General features: G+C 45.3%; 3 protein-coding genes and 2 non-coding genes across 6 annotated transcripts; 1 reads left to right on the plus strand and 4 right to left on the minus strand.

Annotated features, from left to right (window-relative positions):
• Positions 1–875: 875 nt before the first annotated feature.
• LOC125542610 (mediator of RNA polymerase II transcription subunit 9-like) lies at positions 876–6165 on the minus strand. Its single transcript, XM_048705694.1, has 5 exons — positions 5840–6165; positions 3209–3271; positions 2817–2897; positions 1340–1398; positions 876–1254 (listed from the first exon to the last, which is right to left on the minus strand). Exons 1-5 carry the CDS (start codon positions 6020–6022, stop codon positions 1191–1193), a joined length of 450 nt encoding a protein of 149 aa, XP_048561651.1. The 5' UTR covers positions 6023–6165; the 3' UTR covers positions 876–1190.
• A 3294-nt stretch (positions 6166–9459) lies between these two features.
• TRNAE-CUC lies at positions 9460–9532 on the minus strand. The gene has a single exon. It is a non-coding gene; the product is annotated as a tRNA-Glu (tRNA).
• Positions 9533–10564: 1032 nt separating this feature from the next.
• Positions 10565–12615, minus strand: LOC125542611 (RNA exonuclease 4-like). 2 transcript variants are annotated; one of them, XM_048705695.1, is made up of 2 exons: positions 12052–12615; positions 10565–11771 (listed from the first exon to the last, which is right to left on the minus strand). In XM_048705695.1, the coding sequence occupies exons 1-2, from the start codon at positions 12075–12077 to the stop codon at positions 10718–10720; spliced, it is 1080 nt and encodes a 359-aa protein (XP_048561652.1). In that variant the 5' UTR covers positions 12078–12615; the 3' UTR covers positions 10565–10717. The 2 variants fall into 2 exon arrangements, with proteins under 2 accessions (XP_048561652.1, XP_048561653.1); XM_048705696.1 differs by lacking the exon at positions 12052–12615 and adding an exon at positions 11868–12044.
• Positions 12616–13132: 517 nt separating this feature from the next.
• On the plus strand, positions 13133–13205 carry TRNAE-CUC. Its single transcript has one exon. It is a non-coding gene; the product is annotated as a tRNA-Glu (tRNA).
• A 5825-nt stretch (positions 13206–19030) lies between these two features.
• LOC125542612 lies at positions 19031–21974 on the minus strand. Its single transcript, XM_048705697.1, has 3 exons — positions 20517–21974; positions 20139–20368; positions 19031–20002 (listed from the first exon to the last, which is right to left on the minus strand). The coding sequence occupies exons 1-3, from the start codon at positions 20929–20931 to the stop codon at positions 19259–19261; spliced, it is 1389 nt and encodes a 462-aa protein (XP_048561654.1). The 5' UTR covers positions 20932–21974; the 3' UTR covers positions 19031–19258.
• Positions 21975–23786: the final 1812 nt, after the last annotated feature.

Genomic DNA, 23786 nt, shown 5'->3' on the forward strand with positions numbered 1-23786 from the left:
TCCTATGTTGAAGACTTAAGCCAGTGTTGCTTAGTAGGTTAAAGAAATCTATAAGATAATGAAACATAATTTTTTTTAAAAAAAAAAGTAGGTGCAGCAATTTTTAAGTTTACAAGGAAAAAGAATATTAATGTAATGGTAAGAGTTTTTTCCTCTTTGTTTGAAGAGTACAGGAAATTTTCAACAAGTTACTCGACCATTTTTTTCGTAAATACACGAACATATTCCATGTATGGCGGAACATTTTTTAAATATTTCTGTACATACCGGCGAAACAAGATTTTATAAGTTGTTAAACAGTTTGTTTCACACGCATAAACATTTTATCTGTTTGCTTTTATATTTTTTTACAGAGGGAGTACTCAAAGAGTGTCATGTGTATAAAATACATGACCCCTAAATTTTGGTCCAATTGAAAATGAAAGCGAACAGCTTGTCTTCTGGAGCGCACGCTGTGGCATCGCCTTGCATCTAACACAATGGTGTTGGAGCTTGGCGGTACGGGCTGAAATTTCATTCAGGTTCGAATCCTCCAGAACTCCAAATAGGAAAGCTGCTCCAAATATGAAAGCTGGGGCCAAAATATGAAATATGCACCCCAAAAAGAAAATTTGTACTCTGCTAGTTTTTCTTTTGCAGTCGATGCTCCATGAAAACAGTTTTTTACGAAGATGAGGCTGTTTTAAGGAATCTGCTGGAGTTGGTAGGATTGTCACGTATTTCCAGCAAATTATTAAGTAGATAGCATCAAACTTGTCTGAATAAAAATTACTACTCCCTCCGTCCCATAATATAAGAACGTTTTTGACATTAGTGTAGTGTTAAAAACGTTCTTATATTTTGGGACAGGGGGAGTACTATCTAACTGATCAGAATTGCCCCCGGATTATCACATTACATACATCAAACAAGTTCAGTGCATAATATCCGAATTCAGGACGTTCATGCATATATGCTTGGTCCATATTACGCGGACTCGACCATGACTTCATAAAACTCAAAATACACACACCCAACACACAAATCCAGCTTTGTAACCACCACTTCGAAATCACATGTCCCTTACTCCACAGACTACTCCAAGCATGTTTACATGATAAGACGCATCGATGAGGAATTTATTTCAGGCGGTGGTGGCGACGGGCTCCATCATAATTAATGTTCTGAGGGTCTGACTGTCAGAGCCTTTTTTATCTTGTTGGATCCCCCTTAAGGAGGTCTTCCACCGAGCTTTTGTATTTCGCGATCAAATCCCTGGTAAATATGGCAATGGTTAGGATAGAACTCTACTGAATCACAAAAATTGTTGGCACGTTGCGTTGACGAATGGAGCACTTACTTTCTTTGATCAAGCAGCTGACGGGTTTCTTCCAAACTTTGCATTTGTCCTTCAACCGTCTGTTGGCAACAAAAGGAAATACTTTCCGTGAGAATCGGGGCTTAGGGTTGGAACTATTTGTGGCGTTAGCTGGTCAGTACTTTACGTGAGTGGTCAGGATTCACTGGTGAGACCCATAAGAATTATGTCATCTTTCAAACCGCAAAAGCACCTAGAGTTACACACACCATTAGTAAGATAACCATGGTCAGAATAATGAGAACTGAATATTTCTCCCAAGTTAATAGCTGATACAAAGATAAACCAGCCAAAAAGTCATAAATAGAGTTGTGGCTAAATCCTTTACAAGGCAAGAGGTTATGTAGAAATCGCCAAATTTACAATGGCAAACTATGAATTTTTTGGGAACATTTCTGGGACTACGTGTACATTGTCAATGAGAGTCGATTATTACAAATATGGATATTACCTCCGTACTTATTGCATATCTATCAAATATTAACAATTTAATATTGGTAGATTATATTTCGAAGAACACAAAAATAGAAGATCGCCTAGTGTGCAAGTTACTCGCGTAACTGTGACGAGATGTCTAGATTACATTAATGCAACTAAAACAATACTCAGTCCATATCAAAATGGATGTCCTTTCAGCCTCTTAATTTTTTTGTTCTTTACCCTTATAATTTAGTTTTAGCTGTGTTCCTTCTTTGCCCTTCGTCAATGTCATCAAGAAAATAGCTAATTAACTCCTCCTGTCGTTGCATTTGCATGCTTTGCTTTGCGTAGGAAAAACAAGGCAATTTAATGCCCTTGGGATGAGAAAGAGATGGACAATATCAACATTTCACATACTCTTAAATCCTGTGCCCAACTCTAAAAGGGCATCTATTTTGAGTTCCAAACTTGAAATAGCTTCATTTCTATAACAAATACAGTATTTGGCTTAAAATATCAGGTTCCTGGTCCTTTCAGGAGAGAAAGAAAAACCAGGGTATGACTAAGCTGCTCCACCGATCTGCTAGTCTTTCAACTTTCAAGCTACCAGGCTTAACACTTTAGAACTTTGGGTGCATTTTGGTAATTCTACAAATGGGTCCACAATATTCATATATCGTATATTATATTTACAACCAAACTAACCTGTCTAGCATATGATCCCTGCAGTTTAGCCTAACTAGATTAGACAAAAGTAACATGCCATCTAGTTGAAACTTGAAACAGTATTCTATTTCTATCAACTATCGTCACACTAAATTATTGTTATCATTATCAGAAAAGCTACTACTCCCTCCGTTCCTAAATATTTGTCTTTCTAGAGATTTCAACAAGTGACTACATACGAAGCAAAATGAGTGTATCTACACTCTAAAATATGTCTACATACATCCGTATGTTGTAGTCTATTTGAAATGTCTAGAAAGACAAATATTTAGGAACGGAGGGAGTACATATGAAGTCATGTGTAGAAACTTACAACAGATTTTGAGCTTAGTGTTCCTGAAATGGAGTTCAATAACTGTTGGCTCCTGGCGAATTGACTGGTCAATTCTTCAACCTGCATAAACAAATAAAAACAACTCAGGTTACTAGACTACCATGCTCTGAGGAATCATATTCAAAATTCTACAAAAGCACAATTCAATACGAAGATAGTATAGTTTATTTACTTGGGACAGATAAGTATGAGACCAAAACATCCTAAAATCTCTGGAGTTAAATAGTTTAATTCTATCGTATTATTTTTTCATATTAAATGAACTGAATATGTAACTTTTCTTAGACCAGAAACAGTCATCTACCATACTACCACTATCACATCATTATTTCTTCAACAAAAGAAAATAAGAGATTATACAAAATTCTTACCAATGCATCAAAAGCTTGATCCCTTGCGCCTGTTGCAATCGCATCACCTAATCTTGTCACCAACTGATATAGCAAGGAAAAAAAACAAATAAAAGAATCATCAACCATACTGCTTAGTACTTTAACAAACATAAGAAAATGATGGTTAGCTTTATTGCTAAGATGTGCTAGTTTTGAACATGGCTTTTTTCTCTCGGTCGTTTTTTCCGGTAACCCCCTCCAAGAAACACGGTTAACGGCCGGAAAATTTTGGATTTAAATTTGAACGTAAAAAATGGAACCAGTACTACTAAGGATGCCAGTATTGACGTAAACAGGCGGGTGTTGGAGTGATACGCGGTATCGTGCAAGCCGCGGGTGTCCGCGGTGGTGATGGGGTTGAATTCCCACGCCTCGGATTTTTCGCCATTTTTTTTACTATCACTGCAGTGAGGGACCAACCGAGGCAAAACAAGGTAAAAGTGAAAAGCAGCTCCAAGGACTCGAGCTCAAGAGCTCGGCTTAAGCAGGTTCCATGCCGACCATCTCACCACCACTTCGTTTGAGTTCAGTTGTATATAGGGTATAAATATATTTATTCCATTACTAAAAAATAATAACTCAAATTTCGTTAGAATTTTTCGGGCAGTTAAACACCGAGATTTCCGGTATTTTTGGGGAATAGGTTTTACCGGTGGCCCCCAGTAAAAAAAGGGAAACGATTACAAAAACCTTAGTTGCTAAAACAATATTGCAAAGAAAACAAGCCTCTCTCTTGATGCAACTACAAAATGTTATCACCATCTTAACAAAGTTCTATAATGACACCATGATATTCTCATTTAATAGGCCTAGCTTCAAAATTGTGTTCCCCTTGTTAACCTAAACATTATTATTTTTTTCTATTCCATCATTACAGCCCCACTGTTGTATTCTTCAACATAGTCCATCTACTCTCACAATGCCAGCACCTATGGTTGGCCAATCACAAATCTGCCTTGATATGACATTGACAGCATCAAGACCTTCTATTTAAAACAGAAATGGACTATATTCCAATTTGTTCCAAGCTAGATGCTTCATAAGTGATTCCTCGAAAGGTGACACATGAACCATGTTGCAGCAGCAGAGACGGACGTACTGCAGTAGTGACAGCATAGCCAAGTAGTAAGCATCCTCACCCCACCTACGTTGTCTGTTGGTTGGTTTCTTTTGTCGAATAAATGATTTAGTTTCGCCATTTCCCAGAATGAGTGTCTGGAAAATGAGATCCCAGGCGACCCACAATCAGATCATGCAACCAGGATCACAGTTTGGCAGGGGTTGCCGCAGGTCCATATGGTGTGCAGACAAGGAAACATCTGCAGTGGGTACTTAGTACAGAGGATTGTTTCTGTTTGCAATGGCATTTTGCAATCATGCCATATTTGCAATTCCATACAGATAAATATTATCCAACTTAAATGTGCCAAGAAAATTTGTACCCATATTACTTAATACTCCCTTTGTAACTTAATATAAGACCTATTTTGACACTATCATAGACTCTAACAACGTCTTATAAAAAGTTACAGAGGTACTATGATACTATGTCTTCGATTCCATGTCAGTCAGCTTTCCATACAAGAGGTATATGTAATGGCAATGTAAGTTCATGCCATGAATTGATTAATGATATAGAGATCAACGGAATACAGAACAAATTTTGGAAGGAACAAGAACCACATCTGGTATAACCGTTAAGAATGATATACCAAAATAATTATGTCAGAACGAGCGACAGCCTGTACCAGAGCTATCCTATTACGTACTACTATTCAAGAATAATTGTCTCTGGTACTATTGACACAATACACATCTGCACAGTAACGATACAATGTTAAAAACTAACTTCGCAAAAAAAAACTAACATGAAACTGAAAACCAAAAGTGGATGTTTAATTACTACAGTATATTAAATGATTTAATTTCACCATTTCCCAGAATGAGTGTTTGGCAAATTATATCTCAGGCGAACCACAATCAGATCAAGCAACCAGGATCGCAGTTTGGCGGCGGTTACTGCAGGTCCATATGGTGTTTAGACAAACAAATATTTGCAGTAGGTACTTAGTACAGAGAATTGTTTCTGTTTGCAGTGGCATTTTGCAAACATATCATACAGCTAAATATTTTCCAAGTTAATATGTGCCAAGAAAATTTGTACCTATAGTAGTACTTAAATATGTTTTCGAATCCATGTCGGTTGGCTTTCCGTACAAGAGGTATATTTAAGGAAACCGTAAACCCATGCCATGAATCGATTAATGATACAGAAGTCAACGGCGTACAGATTTTTCAAGAAGGAACAAGAACAACCAGTACCAGAGCTTTCATAACAAAACAATTATGTCAGAATGGTCAACAGCCTGTACCAGAGCTATCAGCAGATTTTTCTAGAGGATTGCTGCTGTTCAAGAATAATCCTCAGATTATCTCTAGTATGTTCGACACAGTACACATGTGCAGAGTAATAATACAATCTTCAAACTAAACCTGATACTGAAAACCTAATACAGTAAGAAATGGCCAACAACGAATCCCAATCAGCTCGATACCAGATTTGTAACCGAAGAAGATGCTGGCTTTCTGGAGAAACGGATGGCAACTTACGTGGAGGAGGTGGAAGTGGGACGCGAGCGAGGGGTGGTGGTGCTGCGGCGGCGGCGTCGCCTGCTGCTGCGGCGGCTGCTGGTACTGAAGGGCGTGGGCATGGTCGGGCTGCGGGGAGAGCACCAGCGGCCGGTAGTGGTCGCCGTGCTGCTGCGGGAGCGGCGGCGGGTGGTGATGGTCCATCTTCTCCCTCCCCACCTCCTGCTGGACGGATCTGTGGTGATTTGGATCGAGGATTTGGGTTCTAGGGATTTGACAGGAAGAATGGGGAATTTCTACTACTGTGCTACGGCCTTCACTTCCCACCCCCTTCTGGTGCCCACCTACTCTACTCTCTGTATTTTTGTTTTTTACTCCCTCCGTTTCTAAATACTCCCTCCGTTCTGAATTGCTTGTGTTAGATTTGTCTAGATACGAAAGTATCTAACACTAAAATGAGTCTAAATACATCCATATCTAGACAAATTCAAGACAAGTAATTCGAAACGGAGGGAGTATAAGCAATATAGACTACATACATATAGACATGTTTTAGAGTGTAGATTTAATTTTACTCCCTACATAGTTTATATTAAAATTTCTAAAAAGTCTATTTAGGGAAGGAGGCAGTATGTTTTATTTGCAAAAAAGACCCCATAAAAAATGAAGATTAATATCGGGTCCTTGGAGCACCGACCGACCAGCATCCTGGCGCGGGCTGAAGCCGTGCCGCCGCACCGTTGACGCCACTCCCCGGAGCAGGCGTGGCAGACAGGACCTTTGCGGACAAAAAGTCGTCAACCACGGTCCTACAGGACCAGCACACCAGAGATGAAGCAGGACAAAGTACCACCGAAGAAGAGACGATGCCTCCTACGCTAGCGACCAAGAGGGAGGAAGATCTGGCACCCTCTAGAAGAGACCAACCAGCTTGTGGCTCCATATCGGTGCCAGGACTCGTAGCGGCGAAGCCAGAGCACAAAATCCCCTTCAAGGTCGATGCCGCTACCCCCTCGACCTTGATCCATCCCAAGGGAGAGTAGGAACACCTATCCTCCACAGGTTGACAGATATGCGAGGTCACCAAGCCGCCAGCTCACCGGCGTCGTCAACAACCACACCAGGATGGGGAGCAAGCAGGAGCACTTATTTCACACGACGTCGTCCCCACCATCAGGCGGCGCCACCGACACACCAACCCCAACACCTATCTACATGACAGAATTAGAGAACTGGGGTTCCCCCACCCTCACGCCGTTGTAGTGGGGGCGGAGAGAAGGGGAACCGCCAGCCTCGCCGGCGCATGACTTGGAAACAAGGGTGGTTTCACTTTCATCTATCAGATGTTTCGTTGCACGACGCTACTAGATTGCAAAAGCCTTAACTGATACGCTAGCACTCCATTTGTCCAAGACACGTAACACCAGGATGGGCGCAAGCAGCAACACCTTTTTTTGCAAAATGGTAGCTCCAGGGACGGAGCCAGGATTTAAACATAGGGAGACGAAGACAACGGCGAGAGTGAACTTTCTTGTTCTTTCGTCCGCATCCCTTTTCACTATTTTTTGGGACAAATTTAACCCGTCTGTTACAGTAAGAAGAGAACAGCAAATCTGGGCACTAATGGAAAGACAAGGTGACAAGAGATGTGCAGCAGTTTACAGATCAATTAAATTAAGGTCAGGGTATTATGTCCAGTAGAGGATACCCTGCCTTCTAATACCCTTTATAGTGGTACGCTACCCTTCTTAGAAAGTACTACAAAATTTAAGATTGATCATAACAGGTTTCCTCCGATCTACTCCAGCTTTCTTTACAAGGATTCCTCTGGTATTATTTTGCTACTAGCTTGTAGCAATCCAACAAACAATGCACTACCTACCAACCAGTGACATCAATATGTGGTTACCTTGTCTCAAAAAAAAAGTTACTACTGTATGCGATTACCTTACGTTGTTGATGCGACGTGCGTGCAGTGAGCCATCATGCGGCGCATTGGAGATTGCGCTCGGAGATCGGAGGCGCCCTCCATCACGGCTGCCGTCGTTCACTTCCCCGTACGAGGTTTAGGCCGCCGGCCGCCGGCTCGCCGCCCCTAGCGCCGCCGCGGGTGGTAGGTCGTGGCCATCGCCGGTCGAAATCGGATGTGTTTCGTGATCGTGGGAGAGCCTTGTGTGGTACTGTGCGTGCGATCTTGGGCTTGAGCTAATGGCCGATCCACACAAATAGGCGCCCACGCAGAAGGTTGATTGGGTCGCTCCTCCTTGCTCGCTCGGGTCGCTCGTCCCTCGATCCCAGGTCGCTAGTTGAGTCTTGACCGCGACCATGCACTACTGAACAGGTTGTTGACGGTTGACTTTTACAAAATAGTTCAAGAAAAGTTCAAAAAAAATCATACATTCGAAAATGAGGTCGCAAATTTGAAAAAAGTTCATCGGTTTTGGAAAAACTTCTTCATTTTTTTAAATCATCAATTTTAAAAAAAACATGAATTTGAAAAAATCATCCATTTTGGAAAAAATATCATCGATTTGAAAAAAAAAAGTTCATCAATTTGAAGAAAAATCCGTCGCCCGATCCCAGGTTGCTAGTTAACTCTTGACCGCGACCATGCACTACTGACCAGGTTGTTGACTATTCAATTCTAAAAAAAGTTCATGAAAAGTTCAAAAAAATCATAAATTCAAAAACGTGTTCGCAAATTTAAAATGGGCCAATCCTAGGACGGAGCGGGTGTGCGCCAAAGATGAAGAAACAGGCACTTGCCCGCTTAAGGCGCATTAGGCTAGCCACCACTGCCATTGGGCCGATCCATAGCCCCCCCCCCCCCCCCCCCCCCCCCCCGCCCCTGGCTGAACACCAAGCGCGTTGCCATGGGACTTTTTTTTCATTGCACATATAAATATAACACATAACAAAATTTATATGTATAGAAAAGACAACCTGAAACAATCGGAAAATAATTGGAATCCTCATCACTTGCTATGTAATTCGATGATGTATACATAGAGAACAATGATCCAAAAAATTAGCTTTGGGATAGGGGATGCTTGCCCCATATCAAATTCAAAGTAAAAGATGGGACAATTGCCAACTTTTGGCTCGGTCACTGGATACGGGAGGGGGCCCTTAGATACATATTCCCACGATTCTTTGTGATTAGGCACAATCCAATTGCAAGAGTCATGGAGGTCAGGGCGGACGACAGATGGACTCAGTCGTTTCAGCAATCGTTTGGGCCCTTGGAAGAGGCGGACTAGGACCTCCTCTGGGGTGAGCTAGCTGGATGAGGTTAACCAAAGGGCGTTTGGGCCATTGGAATTAGCAGATTGGGACCTTCTCCGGGACGAGCTAGCCAGGTGAGGTTAACCAACGGGGACGACTAGATTTACTAGAAATTGGAACCTTCAGGCAAATTCTTCACATGATCCCTGTACAGAGAAATTTTCAAGATGGATGCACAAGGTGAGGTGATGGATATCTGGAAAATGAAGATTCCTTCCAAAATATAAAAATTCTTTGGCAACTTGCTAGGAACAGAATTCAGAGTGGTGATCAAGTGGTGTAGCAATGCCTCAAAGAAAATCCCGTGGAACAGCACAAGCTTAAAGCCTAAAATACAGCAAATTAGAAAGAAAAAATTCCGTCGCCGGGACTTGAACCCGGGTCTCTCGGGTGAGAGCCGAGTATCCTAACCACCTAGACTACGACGGATTGATGGTGGAAATACAACAATTCACATGACAATCAAAGTTCAAGCACACCTAAAGCTCAGTTACTAGTTGTTGTGCTGGACTGTCAAATTGTGCTTCGATTATGGGACCAATAGTAATTTCAGTGATCTCTCTATGTGTGTTAGTCCATTTGGCATACGCACATGTCGATGTTCTGTTGTCTATTCCAGGTCAGGTTACAATATTACATCAGCTCCTTCCTTCAGAGTTCAGACCAAAGGTCTTACAAGAAGGTGGATGATGAGCCGGTGCTACATTGCTAATGCCCTACTGCCGTACCCGGAGCACCTTGTTCACCATGCTAAAACCAAACTGACAGGCACCATCATAAGACAGATGTCAGTGTATTCCGCAATGCAGATCTCTCGGAAGGAGTTTTCATTCGCGGAAGAAACTTGATCATCGCCGCCATACTCGATCGGAGCACATTCTCCATCACAATAGCTATATGTAAATTGACAGAAATTGTCATTTAGGTAAGTCGATTTTGCAGAAGAAATGGTTGAAGGAAGAAAAAAGCTAGTGGAAGAAGAAATAAGGATGGCAGTTGGATCTTAATCTAATGACCCAGAAAATTAACTTGCCCAAAAATAGTTTTTCAGGCGACTTACGTGTAGCCGGTCCCTTCTCCGTTGGCGGTGCCAGAGGGAGACATGTCGAAGCTAAAAGAAGTTCTGCACACGGAGCCCGTCAAGTATGACATCTCTTAGGGTAATGTATTGCACACTGATTTTTAAAACTTCAAGTGTCACAATCTTTATCTTTCATTTTGAAAAAAACTTTTGATTTATTCATCAATTGTCAAGCCCGGCCGACCTCCAGTTCTAATGCCGACAGTCCCCGTATCTACACCCGTTAACCTTCTAACTCGTCTCCGCCAACTACGGATTATTCCTAGCCGAGGCCTTGCCGGCGTCCCCGGGCCTCGCTTTGCTCACCCGGCACCCTAGGTGCCCGGTTGTGCCTCCCAAACAAAATCGAATGACCCAAATTTGAAATTCAGGCAACTTACTTTCCAACAAAACAAAATTGTGATTTATTCGACCAGCACGTCAATTGTAAGGTACGGCAACTATCCATCCTTTTATTTTCTCTTATCTTTTCATCATCACCACCAAGTAAAAGCGCCAGCCAAGATTCGAATTCCGTAGGGAGCAGGCTGCCGTCAGCATCGCCGGTCGTCGTCGAGGCACCAACATCGGTAGTCGGGCTGGGACATCGCCAGGAGCTCCTCCGGTGACATGCGCTCCAGCTCTCGCTGCCTCCACGCCGGGAACGCCTTGGCCGTGGACTCATCATCGCCGTCCTTGGGCCGGCCGTGCAGGTGCAGGTGGCTGATGGCGCGCATCCTCTTGTACAGGCGCATGGCGGCCACGCAGTCGTCGTAGGGGTGATGATGGCCGCCGGTCTGTATGTCATAGCCCAGGCAGCTCCGCGTGAGATACCGGAGCGAGTTGCTCATGAGCCTGGCGCTGGTCTTCATCAGCGGCGGGTATGTCGCCGTGTCCCGCTTCAGGTGCGCCAGGTAGTCCATGCCCAGCGCGTCGAGGTCGTGCTCCAGCCCGTGGCCGACGAGGAGCCGGGCGGCGCCGCGGGAGGAGTAGGAGTAGGAGTAGGACTGCTCGCCGTTGAGGAGGATGTCCTGCACTCGCCTCATCGCCTGCTTCACCGTGGGCGCGTCGCGGAGGTGCTCGGGGCGGATGCCCGTGGTCTCGTACCGGTAGTGCGTCACCGGGATGAGCGGCTTCACGAAGCTCTCGTAGAGGATGGTCTCGTGCTCGTCGACGACGCAGACGCGCGCACACACGTCCAGCGTGCCGTCGCTCCCGCCGCCCACCATCTTGCACCCGAGTGCCACCGCGCCGCGGCCGCCTCGCGCGCCCACCCTCGACATGCTTCGGGTGAGGCTCTGCACCGACGAAGGATGGGGCGCCCCGGAGAGCTTGCAGGTCGAGCGGTGGGCACGTACGGCGGCGGAGGCGGGGAAGACGGCGAGGCAGAGCGGGCAGCCGTGGGCTTGGAAGGCGGTGGCGCAGGCCGGCTTGGAGGGCAGGGAGGCGCCGAAGCCGAGGTGGTCGCGGAGGGCGTCGAGGGAGCGGCAGTGCTTGCCGCAGACGCCGCAGCGAGGCTCGTGGTGGGAGTGGTGCGACGTCCGCATGTGCTCCACCAGGTGCTCCATCCGGTTGAACTGCCGGTAGCACGCCGCGCACCTGTGACGGCTGCATTTGCCCAAGAATTCCTCGATCGTCAGCAAGAAGAAAACGTATAGTAGTACGTGTGATCGTGCAATGTGGCACATGTAGTCACGTACGTACCCACAAGAGAAAAACATAGCGATGTAATCTTACGGACACACAAATTTTCAACTTGCCATTTCATAGAAACGCACAAAATGCGCTGAAATTTGGTGGAATAATCTGACAAATTAAAGATGAAAACATGCATTGAAAATGGCCAAGCATGGCAGAGGAGAAGATTATCGGAGCAGTGGGCATGCACCTGTGAGCATCTGAAGAGTTGTCCATTGTCGTCAGTATATATGAGTCACCTATGCAAGTGCAGAGGCGCGGTAATCGTTGTGCTTGGTTGGTTGGCGGGGGCTGTAAGAAACGGAGGGCTATTTATGTAGCTGCAAAACAAAACGGATGGCATTCGATTCCTGACAGCGTCGCCAACGGCTACCGTATACATGACCGACAAAAAACATGCTATCAACTTTCTTTTTTGCAGCATCAATGCATCATACACCATATCAGGATGCAAAGGTGATAGCAGCTAGCATATTCATGGTTGAGGATACTAGCTAGCTAGCTACTATACTCAGAGATAGTAGAAGAAAGAACATACACGCCAGAATATCCTCAACATACACCCACCGGTTGCTTTTGCAGAAAGAAAAAGAGATAATGAGAATAGATACTCTGGTCACAATATCCGGTTTGAAAAGGCAAGAACAGCCCACCCAATCCCGGCAGATCGATGCCGCGGACGGAAAGATTGGGTTGGGATTCCGGCCGGAGGTCGACCGAGGTGCACACACGCCCGCCGGCAGGTAGCCACTGCGGCGTCGGGCGGACGACGATCAACGTCGTCTTATATTGGCTCCGTCTTTTCGCGGTGGCGGAGAGCCGCGTAGAGCGCCGGGTGATGGGATCTGCGTGGATATCCTGGGAACATACCATCTCTAGATGAGGTTTGGGTTGGGAGATGTCCTCATCTCGTTCTCCTGGTCCTGGTTCTGGGCATCTGTTTTGCTGCCTCTGTGACTGAAAATCCATGTTGAATGGATTCCCAAAGGTTTGTGCTACAAACGGCATACTGGATGGATCTCTCCAAAGCTAAGTTTGGCATATCACAAGACCAAAAAAAAAAAAAACATTCGCCTATACATACAGGTGCACGATGGAGAAAATAGCACATCTTCGAACGCTCTGATTGGCATGTGAAATTATTATTGATCCCATAATCAAACCACAATTTTACAGTCCAGCACAACAACTGGAAACTGAGCTTTATGTTATGCTTGGCAGTACAATGAACGCTCTGATTAGTATGCGAATTGTTTTTTGTTTAACATCATTCCGTCGTAGTCTAGGTGGTTAGGATACTCGGCTCTCACCCGAGAGACCCGGGTTCAAGTCCCGGCGACGGAATTTTTTCTTTTTAATTTGCTGCATGTTTGGCCACTAAAGATGAAAAGCAAATGGACATTTTATTTGTCAAATACACGGCCGAAATTACGGAATTTTACGTTTTTAATTTGCTGTATGTTTGGCCACTAAAGATGAAAAGCAAATGAACATTTCATTTGTCATATACACTTGCCTAAAAAAAAATGCTAAATACACGGCCGGAATTAGAACAAACATCACGATGCTAATTTTATTTTTTTCCGACGGCCATTCAACTATGAATGAAATAACAATATTGCGCTGCACCAACAAAAATATGATATCAAATTCGAAATTAAAAAATCAAATTAAAGCAGAAGAAATTGGCAACTTATAGCTGCACGTGACATCTGGGTGGAGAGACACCAGCGCAATCACCCACTCCCATCTCCCATCCCTACAAGATAGGGAGTGCGCCTTGGCACACATTGCCTGGTCCTTCCCGTTGGTCCAGCGTGCCAAATACGATGCTTAATTGCTCAGTAAATCATCACATAGATCCTTGATTGCAAGTCATGTATTTGAATATAATTAAGCTTACCAAACACAAACTTGTGTAAGAAATCTGAATAGGGCTATCAGGCTAAGTTTATTGATATGTTATTTCATCACAGAACATAAAGAGCCTGAATAGGGCTATTAGGCTAAGTTAATTGATACATCAATTGAACTCTTCCTCAAAATAATGTATGAAGTTAATAACATGCACATCATCCAAGCTATCTATTTTCCAGATTGTTTAGGATATTTTGTTAGCAAAAAGTATGTGAATAATAAAGAAAAGGGTATGATATATCAATGAAGAGCATATCAGCACATTGAGGAAGAAAAGAACGCTTCTCAGTTCATGTAGATCAGGTATGAGCCATGAACGTGGGGCACCACACATGTGTAAGATACAAAAATGAATGGAACAGTTAATTTCTTATTAACTTTCTACTGACGTAAGCTTGATCAAATTTTCAATGAGTCTAATATGTCATATAAATATGTACGATGATTTACATGCAGACAAAGGATGGCACCGAAGATTTTATCCAAATTTTGAAGTTTTGATACAACGGCATAAACTCAATGTAAGTAGCTTCAGCAAGGTTGTATGCTCGAGGTGAACACCTTTTAAGAGTTGATGGGTAAGAGAGACTACAATTTTGGAGACCCGAAGAAGTTTTAGACAACATAATCCTCAATCCGATTTCATTGTGGGTCACTGATGGGTTCATAATAGTAGATTCAGGAGAAAGCTACAACAGAAAATAAAGATATTGGTAAAAAATGCTCAAAGGTTTGGGAAAAGATACGATAATACAAATACATGATCTGTGAACTTCAGAACCATATAGCAAATGGGCATGTTTCAGAAAAATGACCAAGGTTCCCTAATCATTGTTTTGTTAGGGACTAATGGTTGTATACAACTTCCACAAGAAGAATCCCATATGTAAAAACCTACCTTTGGTGACAAAGCTATAAACTATCTAATGAGCCAAAATGAAGCTTTGAACAATATGTATAACAATTTTTCCTACTACAATGTGATGTAGCTTTGAAACTGTAGATACCCTCCATCTAAGGCTTCCCCAACAATAAAGCAATACTTTATACCTATAAATCCATGAATGGAGAAACAATAGGCCAACAGACACATCTTCGACCAGCCAAGATAAAGCACGCACAACTGTAGGCAGCAACACATAGGTCTGCAAATCAGTAGCGGCCGGGAAGCATAAAAACAGATAAAGGAAGAGCAAAGGTGGAAACTGACCAGAAGAAGGAAAAGAAAAACATAAAGTGTTAAAATGAAACATAGAGCAGTAATGCAACCCAAAAGGCAGCAAGAAGCTTTAAAACGAAACATAGAGCAGCATGAGCACAAATCATAGAAAATTTGGGTCATCTTAAGATTAAGAACCAACTGTGCTTTCTCAGTTCAGATCAAAAAGAAAGAACCACTATTATTGATTAGTTATTTCTAATTAGGGAAAACACCAAACCACCTGCCGACGCAATGCCGTCCCCGCCTCCTGTCAATGCCACTTCGTCATCACTGAAGGCCGCTGACGTCGGGCCGTCCCTGACTCCTGCCGACTCCCCTCGGCCACTATCGCATCTAGGGGGTCCTCGTTCTGCGCTCGGTGATGAGGTGCTGGTGAGCTCCTATGGAGATGATGATGTAGGTTGGGAAAGAGTGCAGTCACGGTGTAGTCTGCGACGCCCGACATTTTCACCTTCAACATTCAAACATCGTTGAAGACCTCCTGCTTGGCTCGGAGGTCGCTGCTTTCGCTGCCTTGCCAAAGGGCACCAGGCTGTGGACTGTCGCGTTCCCATTAAGTGCAACAACTGCTTCCACTCTGGTCATCGTGCTCATGATTGCCACAAATTCTGTTCTCCCACAACAACGGCTACACAAGTCAATCAGGCTCCCCTCCAGCCAAGATCAGCCCGTGCCACGACATTTGGGTGACAAATGCGTCACAAACTCGGGGTTGCAGTCTCTTCTTGCATCATTTCACGTATGAACCAAATTCTCATTGAATTTGATTTTTCCATTCAAAGGGGGTCGTACAAGGTCGGCAGTACCCCCTGTGAATACTCCGCTACTATGAAAAGTTCTTAATGTTAGTTGAGCCCCTGGCTCCCTAATTGATTGACCCGCGATAATACCTACGGCTTCTCCCAATTCGACCAAATCATAATGAGTAGGACACCGGCCATAGCATAATTGACAGATCCAAAAAGTGCTTCAGCAAGTAAAGGGCCCATATTAACTATCATGAGATCTTTTCTTGTAAGCGGTACACTCATATCCTTTCTTCCTTAATTCATTATTCCATGAAAATGGATTATTCCATGAATTCCTCAAAGTGGGGCTCATCAGAATGAAAAATCTAAGACTACTAAAAAAATAATATGAGGCTTCTCGTAATTTGATTGATTTATTTCTCTCTTTTCTACAAGCAGAGGAAGAGGGCACTAGTTTCAAAGAAAATAAAACAGGTTTACTCCACCCCTTTTACATTATTTTATCCTTACCAACTGGATCTTGTTGCACCGGGTAACAAACATTTATAAACTATTTCTCGAAGTACGTGTCTGGATAGCCCATAATGTCGATAGTTAGTTCTAGGTCTTCCGGTCAAAAAACAACATCGATGAAGGCATGTAGGTGCACTATTACACTGTAGGGATTACTTATATGCTTTCAACAGCTATCCTCTCCGCACTTGGCTACCCAGCGTTTACCGTAGGCACAATAACTGGTACACCAAAGGTGCGTCCTTCCCGGTCCTCTTGTACTAGAGAAAGGTCCTCTCAGTGCTCTAAAGCCCACACCGTATGCCGGCGTCCGTGCATGATCAGGTCGACGGAGGAAGGGCTTTGGCTCGCTGCTGCTTCCTCCAGCATCCAACGAGAGTCGAGGTCGTCTTTCGCTCCGGCCGACGAACCACGTCCGCCGGTCATGGTAGCCGCCGCGACGGGAAACCCTAGCGGACAAGCAACGCGCCCGCAATCGCCTGGGCTCTCTCCGCTCCCCCTTTCCTCTTTTCTCTCCGTGCAGAAGTGGAACGAAGCGACGCGGCCGATGGGGAACGACTGAACGAGCTAGGGATTTGATGGTGGGAGGGGGAGAGGGGGAAGAGGGATAGGGGGAGGGTGTAATTACAAAAATCGCATTCCAGCTGTGCAAATACATACGTTTCGGGCGCAAGTGACCGTATGTTGAGCAAACAACGTTAGCATAAGGACCGTAATTTGCAGTTGCCAGAATACAATACAGTGACCAAAGTGATTTTATACGGAGAGTACAGGTACTCACTGTGGGTGTATTTTACTCGACAGAGATAGGCAAAGAAGCTGAAACGGGAGCCATATTACACGCAAAGGTTCGGTTTTGCAGCATAGTTCTTCTTGTTTCGGGGTTATTGCTACTTGCATGCCCTTATTATTATGCCTCAAAAGTGGAAGTAATTTGCTAACCAGTTGTTCCCATTAATGTCTTGTGCTTGCTTTCCTAGCTAACAAAATGTATGGATGAAAGCAAAACAATAATGTCTTGTTCTTACGCTCAAACTCTGGTGACTTGGCGTAGCAATAGGTTAGACGGCATGCTGGATGCATACGGGTTGCCGCAATGACCTGCCAGAAATTAAGCAGGCAAATGCTGACCACCACCACATGACCCGCCTAGACCACATGGCCATCAGCATATATAATTGCAATGTTAACCTGCATGCATATGGCACCTTTGCATGGCCTCCACTCCAGTTAAAATGATCAAGGTTCCTTTACCATGCTATCTTGGTGTCTCTCCCTTGCTTGCCTTGTATCTTGCTGTGGGACGACACATTCTGAAATGTTAGCTATGCTAGTATTTGTGCAGTTCAAGTATCAGTTCTCTTCTGTTCTAGATAAAAAAAAAAGAGTATCAGTTTCAGTTAAATTTACCCATAAGATGCTGGTTTTGAGTTGGGGATCGGTGCGCTCTTTGAACGGAAATCAAATGCCATTGTTATTCATTTTAGAAAATTGATGATTACGTTTACAGATTGTTGTACTACAATTCTAATTCTTCAACCGAGTTTCAAATACTTCTTCCAGCTCTGGATGTTTACCTTCTTGATTCAGCATTGCCATTCCATCCCTCCTAATCAGTTTCTTGTCCTGCAATCCTTTTCGCTCTACTTCATATCTTGACAAATGTCTCCAGAGTATGCCTAACAGTACAATCAAATAACCAGTAATTATTATCCTTTGCATCAGGCATAATAATACGTATGTCGCGTAACCACCGTGCATGGAGAGCTGTGAAGATATATTGTCATCATGAACACCACTAGCCAACACAAGCAAAATCATCATTCCCATGCTTCAGGTGGTCTTATTCTGAAGGCTGGCTGAACTGTGTGAAGCAGAAACCCATTCTAACACGCCAATCCAGAGGCCTTCATAACTTGACATCATTAAGGACTAAGGAGGCTAAAGCAATAGAGCATACCCAAGGATTAGCACGGTAATTTAATAGTGAGTGAGGGCTTGCATGTGTCAGCAAACCCATGAAGAAGATACTTTGGTAAGAAACAATGCATGCAGATGTTATGTTTTGAAATTTTAAACTGGCATCATTATCCAACCATACATGCATGCAGCAACACCTGTGGTCATAATGCATTTGCGAAATGTGCCCCGGATCAATCTCACACCACACCAGCTGATAACTTCAGTTTACACACGACTGAAAAAATGACAATGACTACTTACTGCATGACGCCATTTAATCAGACAATCACCTGATGGGAACAAATAAGGGGCGTCATGCACCTGAGGTAAATTCACTTGTTTCCTCGAGTAAAACCAGACTACTGACTGTACTCTATTTAATCAGACAAGAAAGCAGGTAGTAGCAGTACAATACAAGTCCATAAAATCAGTAATACACACCTGCTGTTACCTGCTTTCTTGTCTGATTAAATAGGGTGTGTATTACTGTAGCAGTTGTGTGCCCTATATGGCTTCGGTTTACAGATAACTAAGGAAGAAAAATTGTATTGCATGATGAAAACAAATAAGCAAGTGTGTCATGCATGCACCTGAAGAAGATTCACTTGCTTCGTCAAGTAAAACCAGATTGTCTCTGTTTAATCAGACTGCATAAACTGAAAAAGAAAAATGCTACTGCATAAACAGTTTCTTCAAGCAAATGTGTCATGCCAGCAGGTAGAAGTCTCATGCTATGCTACCATAATAATACAAGTCAGCAACCACAAGTATAGTAATTAATCACAGAACAGACCATAGCAGATTAATCAACACAGAAATGCTTTCAAACAGCATATTAAAAGTCACAGTCGATACACAACCAAACAAACAGTTGCCTGGTGCATCAGTCATAGTTGGACAGGTTATATATATAGCTAATCCGATGCAGATGCATAGCATAAGGCATAGTTGGACACCTTACATATATAACTAAACACGATGCAGAAATACTACTATAGGATTAGGAACTTCAACAAGCTAATACCAAGCAGTTCTTAAAAGATTCGTTCCATGTCAGGCTCTCCATTCAGCCCCACTTGTGTGAACGCAACCTCTGGTTCGTCCCTTTGAAAATCCCTGTCAACACCCGCAAGCATCTCCATGTCCGAAACAAGACGGGACCAAGCAACAGAGATCTCCACCTCGGCACCGAGGAGGCAACACCGACCACGGTCTATGTTGCATTCTTGGGCTTCGAAGCAGACCTGAGCTTTTGCAGGGAGAACGCCGGGTGGTGCATAGGCCTGTATTTCAACCTCCAGCTGTCCGCTTGGTTCTACAGAAACAACTTGCCTTGACAGATAAAGGTATCCCTCTGAATCCGCAGGTCTTCTTCCATCTTTTGAATCAAGCAGCAAGATTTCCGCAGACGAAGGCTGAGCAACATACTTGATTTCACCATCACTGTCCTCCATAAGTTCCCGTGATGCCGGGGAGCAAGCAACCCGAACACCATGTCCAAAAGGCCACGCCCCATTGTCTTTGACGACACGTACGCCAATGATGGTGGCCTGGACCGAACCTAGAAATCGCTCCAAGCGTAACTCCATCGCGCAGAAGCAGTTCTGAAAGCAGATGGTGGATACACCAATACGGCATCGGATTTGGCGGTATGTATCCGTGATCAACGGCCTGTCCTGAGACTTGACGCTGCCTTTCACCATAAGCTGGACCTCATAATTAACATAGTCCTCATACAAAACAGCGCGAGATGGGCCGATCAGGCGCAGATAAGGATCCTGCGTGCACAAGCATCATCATGTATATCAGCCACCGCATTAATTAATAATCAACAAGGGAGGACGCAGGCAGGCAGGCAGGCAAGAAGATCCCCAAAAGAAAATGGAGAGCAAATTAATACACCAGCAACCGTACATTTTGAGTAAGTTTTTGGGAGTTGCTCCTATCGCAAAAGAAGATAAGGTTGCGGTTGTAGTCCACGCCATCACGGGCAGCGACCACACCATACACGGACAATGGAAACTTGAAGCCGCCTTTCACCTCTGTAAGCTTGACAGAGAAGATCTGCACGGCAGGTTCTATGCCAGCGCCCCATGGGATGCGCCCAGGTGCCAAGTGTGTAAACTGCATGGAACTCACTGTCGCTGCACCCAAGTAAATCAGATGTCAGAAATCTAACATGAACCGAGTAAATCCCCTATTCCCTTGTTAAGGAAGGACAACCGTCGAAGGTAAACTAGTTAAATTAAACAAGAGTGAGAAAACAAAGCCACATGGTTAATTACTACTCACTCTTGTTAAGGAAGTGGCCGCTGCGTCGGCTAAACGCAGCCTCCCAGTCACGACGGAAGGACTCAAACATGAGCTTCTCGGTAGACATCACCCTCTTCTCCTTGGCTAATTGTGCGTCCGATTTGCCTCTGTCTACCTCATCATCGTCAACACAATCAGTGTCAGCTCCATCAAGGACTTCATTGTTTATGGACGCTTTTGCCGTTGTGTTGGTGGGAATGGGATCAGGTTTCTCTGATACATCGGTATCTTGGGCATCTGCCTCCGCATCAATCTCCGGAATTGGTGTGGAGCCGGTGATCCTCTGGACCCCATCCTCTTCCATGGCTGGCTTGCCACACTCCATCTCATCCTCTTCCTTGTCGTCACCAGAACCATCAGCACCATCATAGTCAATTGCAAGAAACCACCACATTTGCGGCTACCAACTCGTTAATCCGTTGCAGAAAACACCGAAAAATTTATTAAGTCGTTGCAAAAAGCACTGATCTGGTGATTTGGCCCATTTAATCACTTTCTTACAAGTGGGGCCAGATTGTAAGGAATTGGCTTAGCAAAAAAAATAACACACAGCCCCCCAGATCTAAAAAATAAAAGCAATCAGACCCCCCTTCCCCTCCCCATGGAACATCGCCGCCGCCGCCGTGTTGTGCCATCGGTCCGGCACGGTGGCGCCTAGGCGGGATGCCGTGCCCTGGCCCTGCCGTCCGCCCGGCACGGTGCCGCCCTCGTCGGCGACGGAGAGGGCTACGGCCATGGGGAGGACAAGGAAGCGGCCAGAGCCCATGGCTGCACCGCGAACCGCCGCATCCATAGCGCGCGGGCCGTGATGGCGACGCCCTCCGGCAGCCCGACGTGGCCGGGGCAGAGCTGGGACGGCGGCCAGAAGTTCTCCGGGCGGCAATGGCAGCCGTGGACAAGGAAGAGGATCCCCCTGGCCGGCGCCGTGAGAAGATCCCAGATGACGCACGCCCCCTCGATTGACTCCACCGTTGGGATGATGTGCGGGAGGAGGGAGGCGCCTCGCCCGTTGTCTTCTGTTCGGCCGGCCGCAGGGCCGAGGCCGTCACGGCGGCACTCATGGCTGCCACAGGAGGCGTTCTGCAGGTGGCGAGCGGAGGCGGCTGCGGCTCGCACTCCGGGTGTTGTTCACCGTGTGCTCTGCCAACGGCTCAGACGACGACGACCACTTCGCCCCCGCAGGCAACGACGACGACAACGGCGCTAGGGCGCCGCCGTGCCAGCCGAGCTCACGCTGCTTCGACAGTAGGGATTGTCCGCGATGGTGTGCGCGTGGGGGCAGGATGAGGGGTTGATTGCTTTTGTTTTTTAGATCCAGGGGTGTGTGTGTTATTTTTTGCCAAGTCAACTCCTTATAATCTGGCCCCACTTGTAAGAAAGTGATTAAACGGGCCAAATCATCCGATCAGTGTTTTTTGCAACGACTTAACAAAAAATTTCGGTGTTTTCTGCAACGGATTAACGAGTTGGTGGTTTTCTGCAAACCTAGCCGCAAATGTGGTGGTTTCTTCTTTCTTGCAATTGACTCGCACCATCATCATCATCGTCTGAAATTGGATCTGCTCCTAGTGTCGAACTCAGATCACTGAGACCATCCATATGCTTCCCCGAGGGGTCCGTCAGATCAGAGATCGCGGGGGAGGTGTGGGCAGTTCCGGCGGTTACCCCCATCCGCTTGCGTAACACCTTGATACGATTGTCGAGAAAACCAAGCCCCTTCTGCGTGCCCAGACTATGGTAGGAGTTAGAAGAATCGAACCTCTTCTTCTTCTTCATCAGCGTATTGCGGAGGTCCATGAAGAACTCGAGCTCATCAGCAAGGCCAGCTCGATTCCTCTTGCGACGAGGCTGATTCCGCTGCACGACCTCCTCTTCCATCTGCACCTCCAACTCACGAGTCACGAGGCGTCCGCGCCTCCTATTTTTCCGGGCTGCCACCCGCCATTGCTCACCTTTTTGTGGTTCCCTCGCCGCCGGCCGCACCCCGCCGCCGCCGCCGCCTGGGTTTTCATGAAAGAGGGATTCCGTTTTTCTTGAGCGATTCTAGGGGAACTTTTCGTTTCTCTCTCAGCCGGCCCGGCCCGTCCCGGACAAATAGATCGAGAATGACAAACTGGTTGTTATTAGTACTCTATAGGCCCGTAAGGGTTTCTTTTTCCTCTCTTTTTTTTTAAATTTTTTTTGCAGCCTTAAATAAATGGAAATGATAAATTCCGAACTTTTGATGGCAAAAAAGTTTTCAATGGCAAATTTAGTGACGCAAGGATGACAGATTTAGTTGCAAAAAATACAGATTCCGAACGTTCGGGATTTATCTAGGTCCTAAATAAATGGCTCGCTAGGCCTCAACCACTGATTTCAGCCTTCCGATTTGTTCCTCCCAACCATTGGATAGTCAACGCACACACGTCGTTCTTCTTCGAATCGCGTCAATCAGCCCCCTGCTTTGATCTCATCTAGCAGTAGCAAGGCAACAACATGCATTCGCTGCAAGCATCATGACAACTATCCGCAAGCGCTACATCACAACACCAAGAGCAGCCGCCTAGCGCTTCATCACAGCACCGGGATGCCGCCAGTGAGCGCTCCATTGCAGTATCGAGCATTCCATCGCATCTCCGAGAGCCGTTGCCGAGTACTGCATCGCAGCACCTGGAGCCGCCGACGAGCTACCGCTCCATTGCAACACTAGGAGTCGTCGGCAAGCGATCCATTGCAGCACTTCCAGCGCCCATCGTTGCCCGTGCAGCACTAGGAACCGACAATGACCCCCGTTCTAGCACCCGCACTAAAACAACAACGGTGAGCGGTCGTCGCCCTTTTGTTTTTGCATCAGCGGCTCCAAAGAATGGTGGTTCCTCCAGACGGTGCACACAAACAGGAACAAAAGCATGTAGTCGTGGTGGTCGCCGACTTACTGACATTGACCCTGATCTAAAGGAAGGGGGGCATGTGAAAGGAGAGAGGATTTGCAAGATGGGAGAAAATATGAGGCAAGGAAGACGAAGGATAGGGAGGAAATGTGTGGTTGTGAGCCCTCCACTAATGGAGAGATCACACGCACAATTAGTTGGGGATCTAGCCACGTACGCTCTCAGGTGCAACTTTTTTTTCCGGGTCGGTTTACTTGAGCCATGGCTACTAGATATTTGATCTAACCTCTTTTTTTTAGAAAATCAGAAGAGGAGGAAAATCCCACCCACGGTTCCATTGCAAGAATGAAACCAGAGAGCCGATACAACCATCCAA

Source organism: Triticum urartu, chromosome 3 (assembly GCF_003073215.2).
Source record: "Triticum urartu cultivar G1812 chromosome 3, Tu2.1, whole genome shotgun sequence".
NCBI classification, from domain to species: domain Eukaryota; kingdom Viridiplantae; phylum Streptophyta; class Magnoliopsida; order Poales; family Poaceae; genus Triticum; species Triticum urartu.

Bases quoted from the DNA above. Each gene is read 5' to 3' on its own strand.
- LOC125542610 (XM_048705694.1), bottom strand. From the start codon at position 6,022: ATGGACCATCACCACCCGCCGCCGCTCCCGCAGCAGCACGGCGACCAC. The intron at 1,399-2,816 runs GTAAGTTTCTAC...TGTTGCCAACAG, and splicing joins CACTAAGCTCAAAATCTGTT to ACGGTTGAAGGACAAATGCA. The intron at 1,255-1,339 runs GTAAGTGCTCCA...CATATTTACCAG, and splicing joins CAGCTGCTTGATCAAAGAAA to GGATTTGATCGCGAAATACA.
- LOC125542611 (XM_048705695.1), bottom strand. From the start codon at position 12,077: ATGGACAACTCTTCAGATGCTCACAG. The intron at 11,772-12,051 runs GTGCATGCCCAC...GGGCAAATGCAG, and splicing joins AACTCTTCAGATGCTCACAG to CCGTCACAGGTGCGCGGCGT.
- LOC125542612 (XM_048705697.1), bottom strand. From the start codon at position 20,931: ATGTGGTGGTTTCTTGCAATTGACTATGATGGTGCTGATGGTTCTGGT. The intron at 20,369-20,516 runs GTGAGTAGTAAT...ACTTGGGTGCAG, and splicing joins CGGCCACTTCCTTAACAAGA to CGACAGTGAGTTCCATGCAG. The intron at 20,003-20,138 runs GTACGGTTGCTG...TTGTGCACGCAG, and splicing joins CCCAAAAACTTACTCAAAAT to GATCCTTATCTGCGCCTGAT.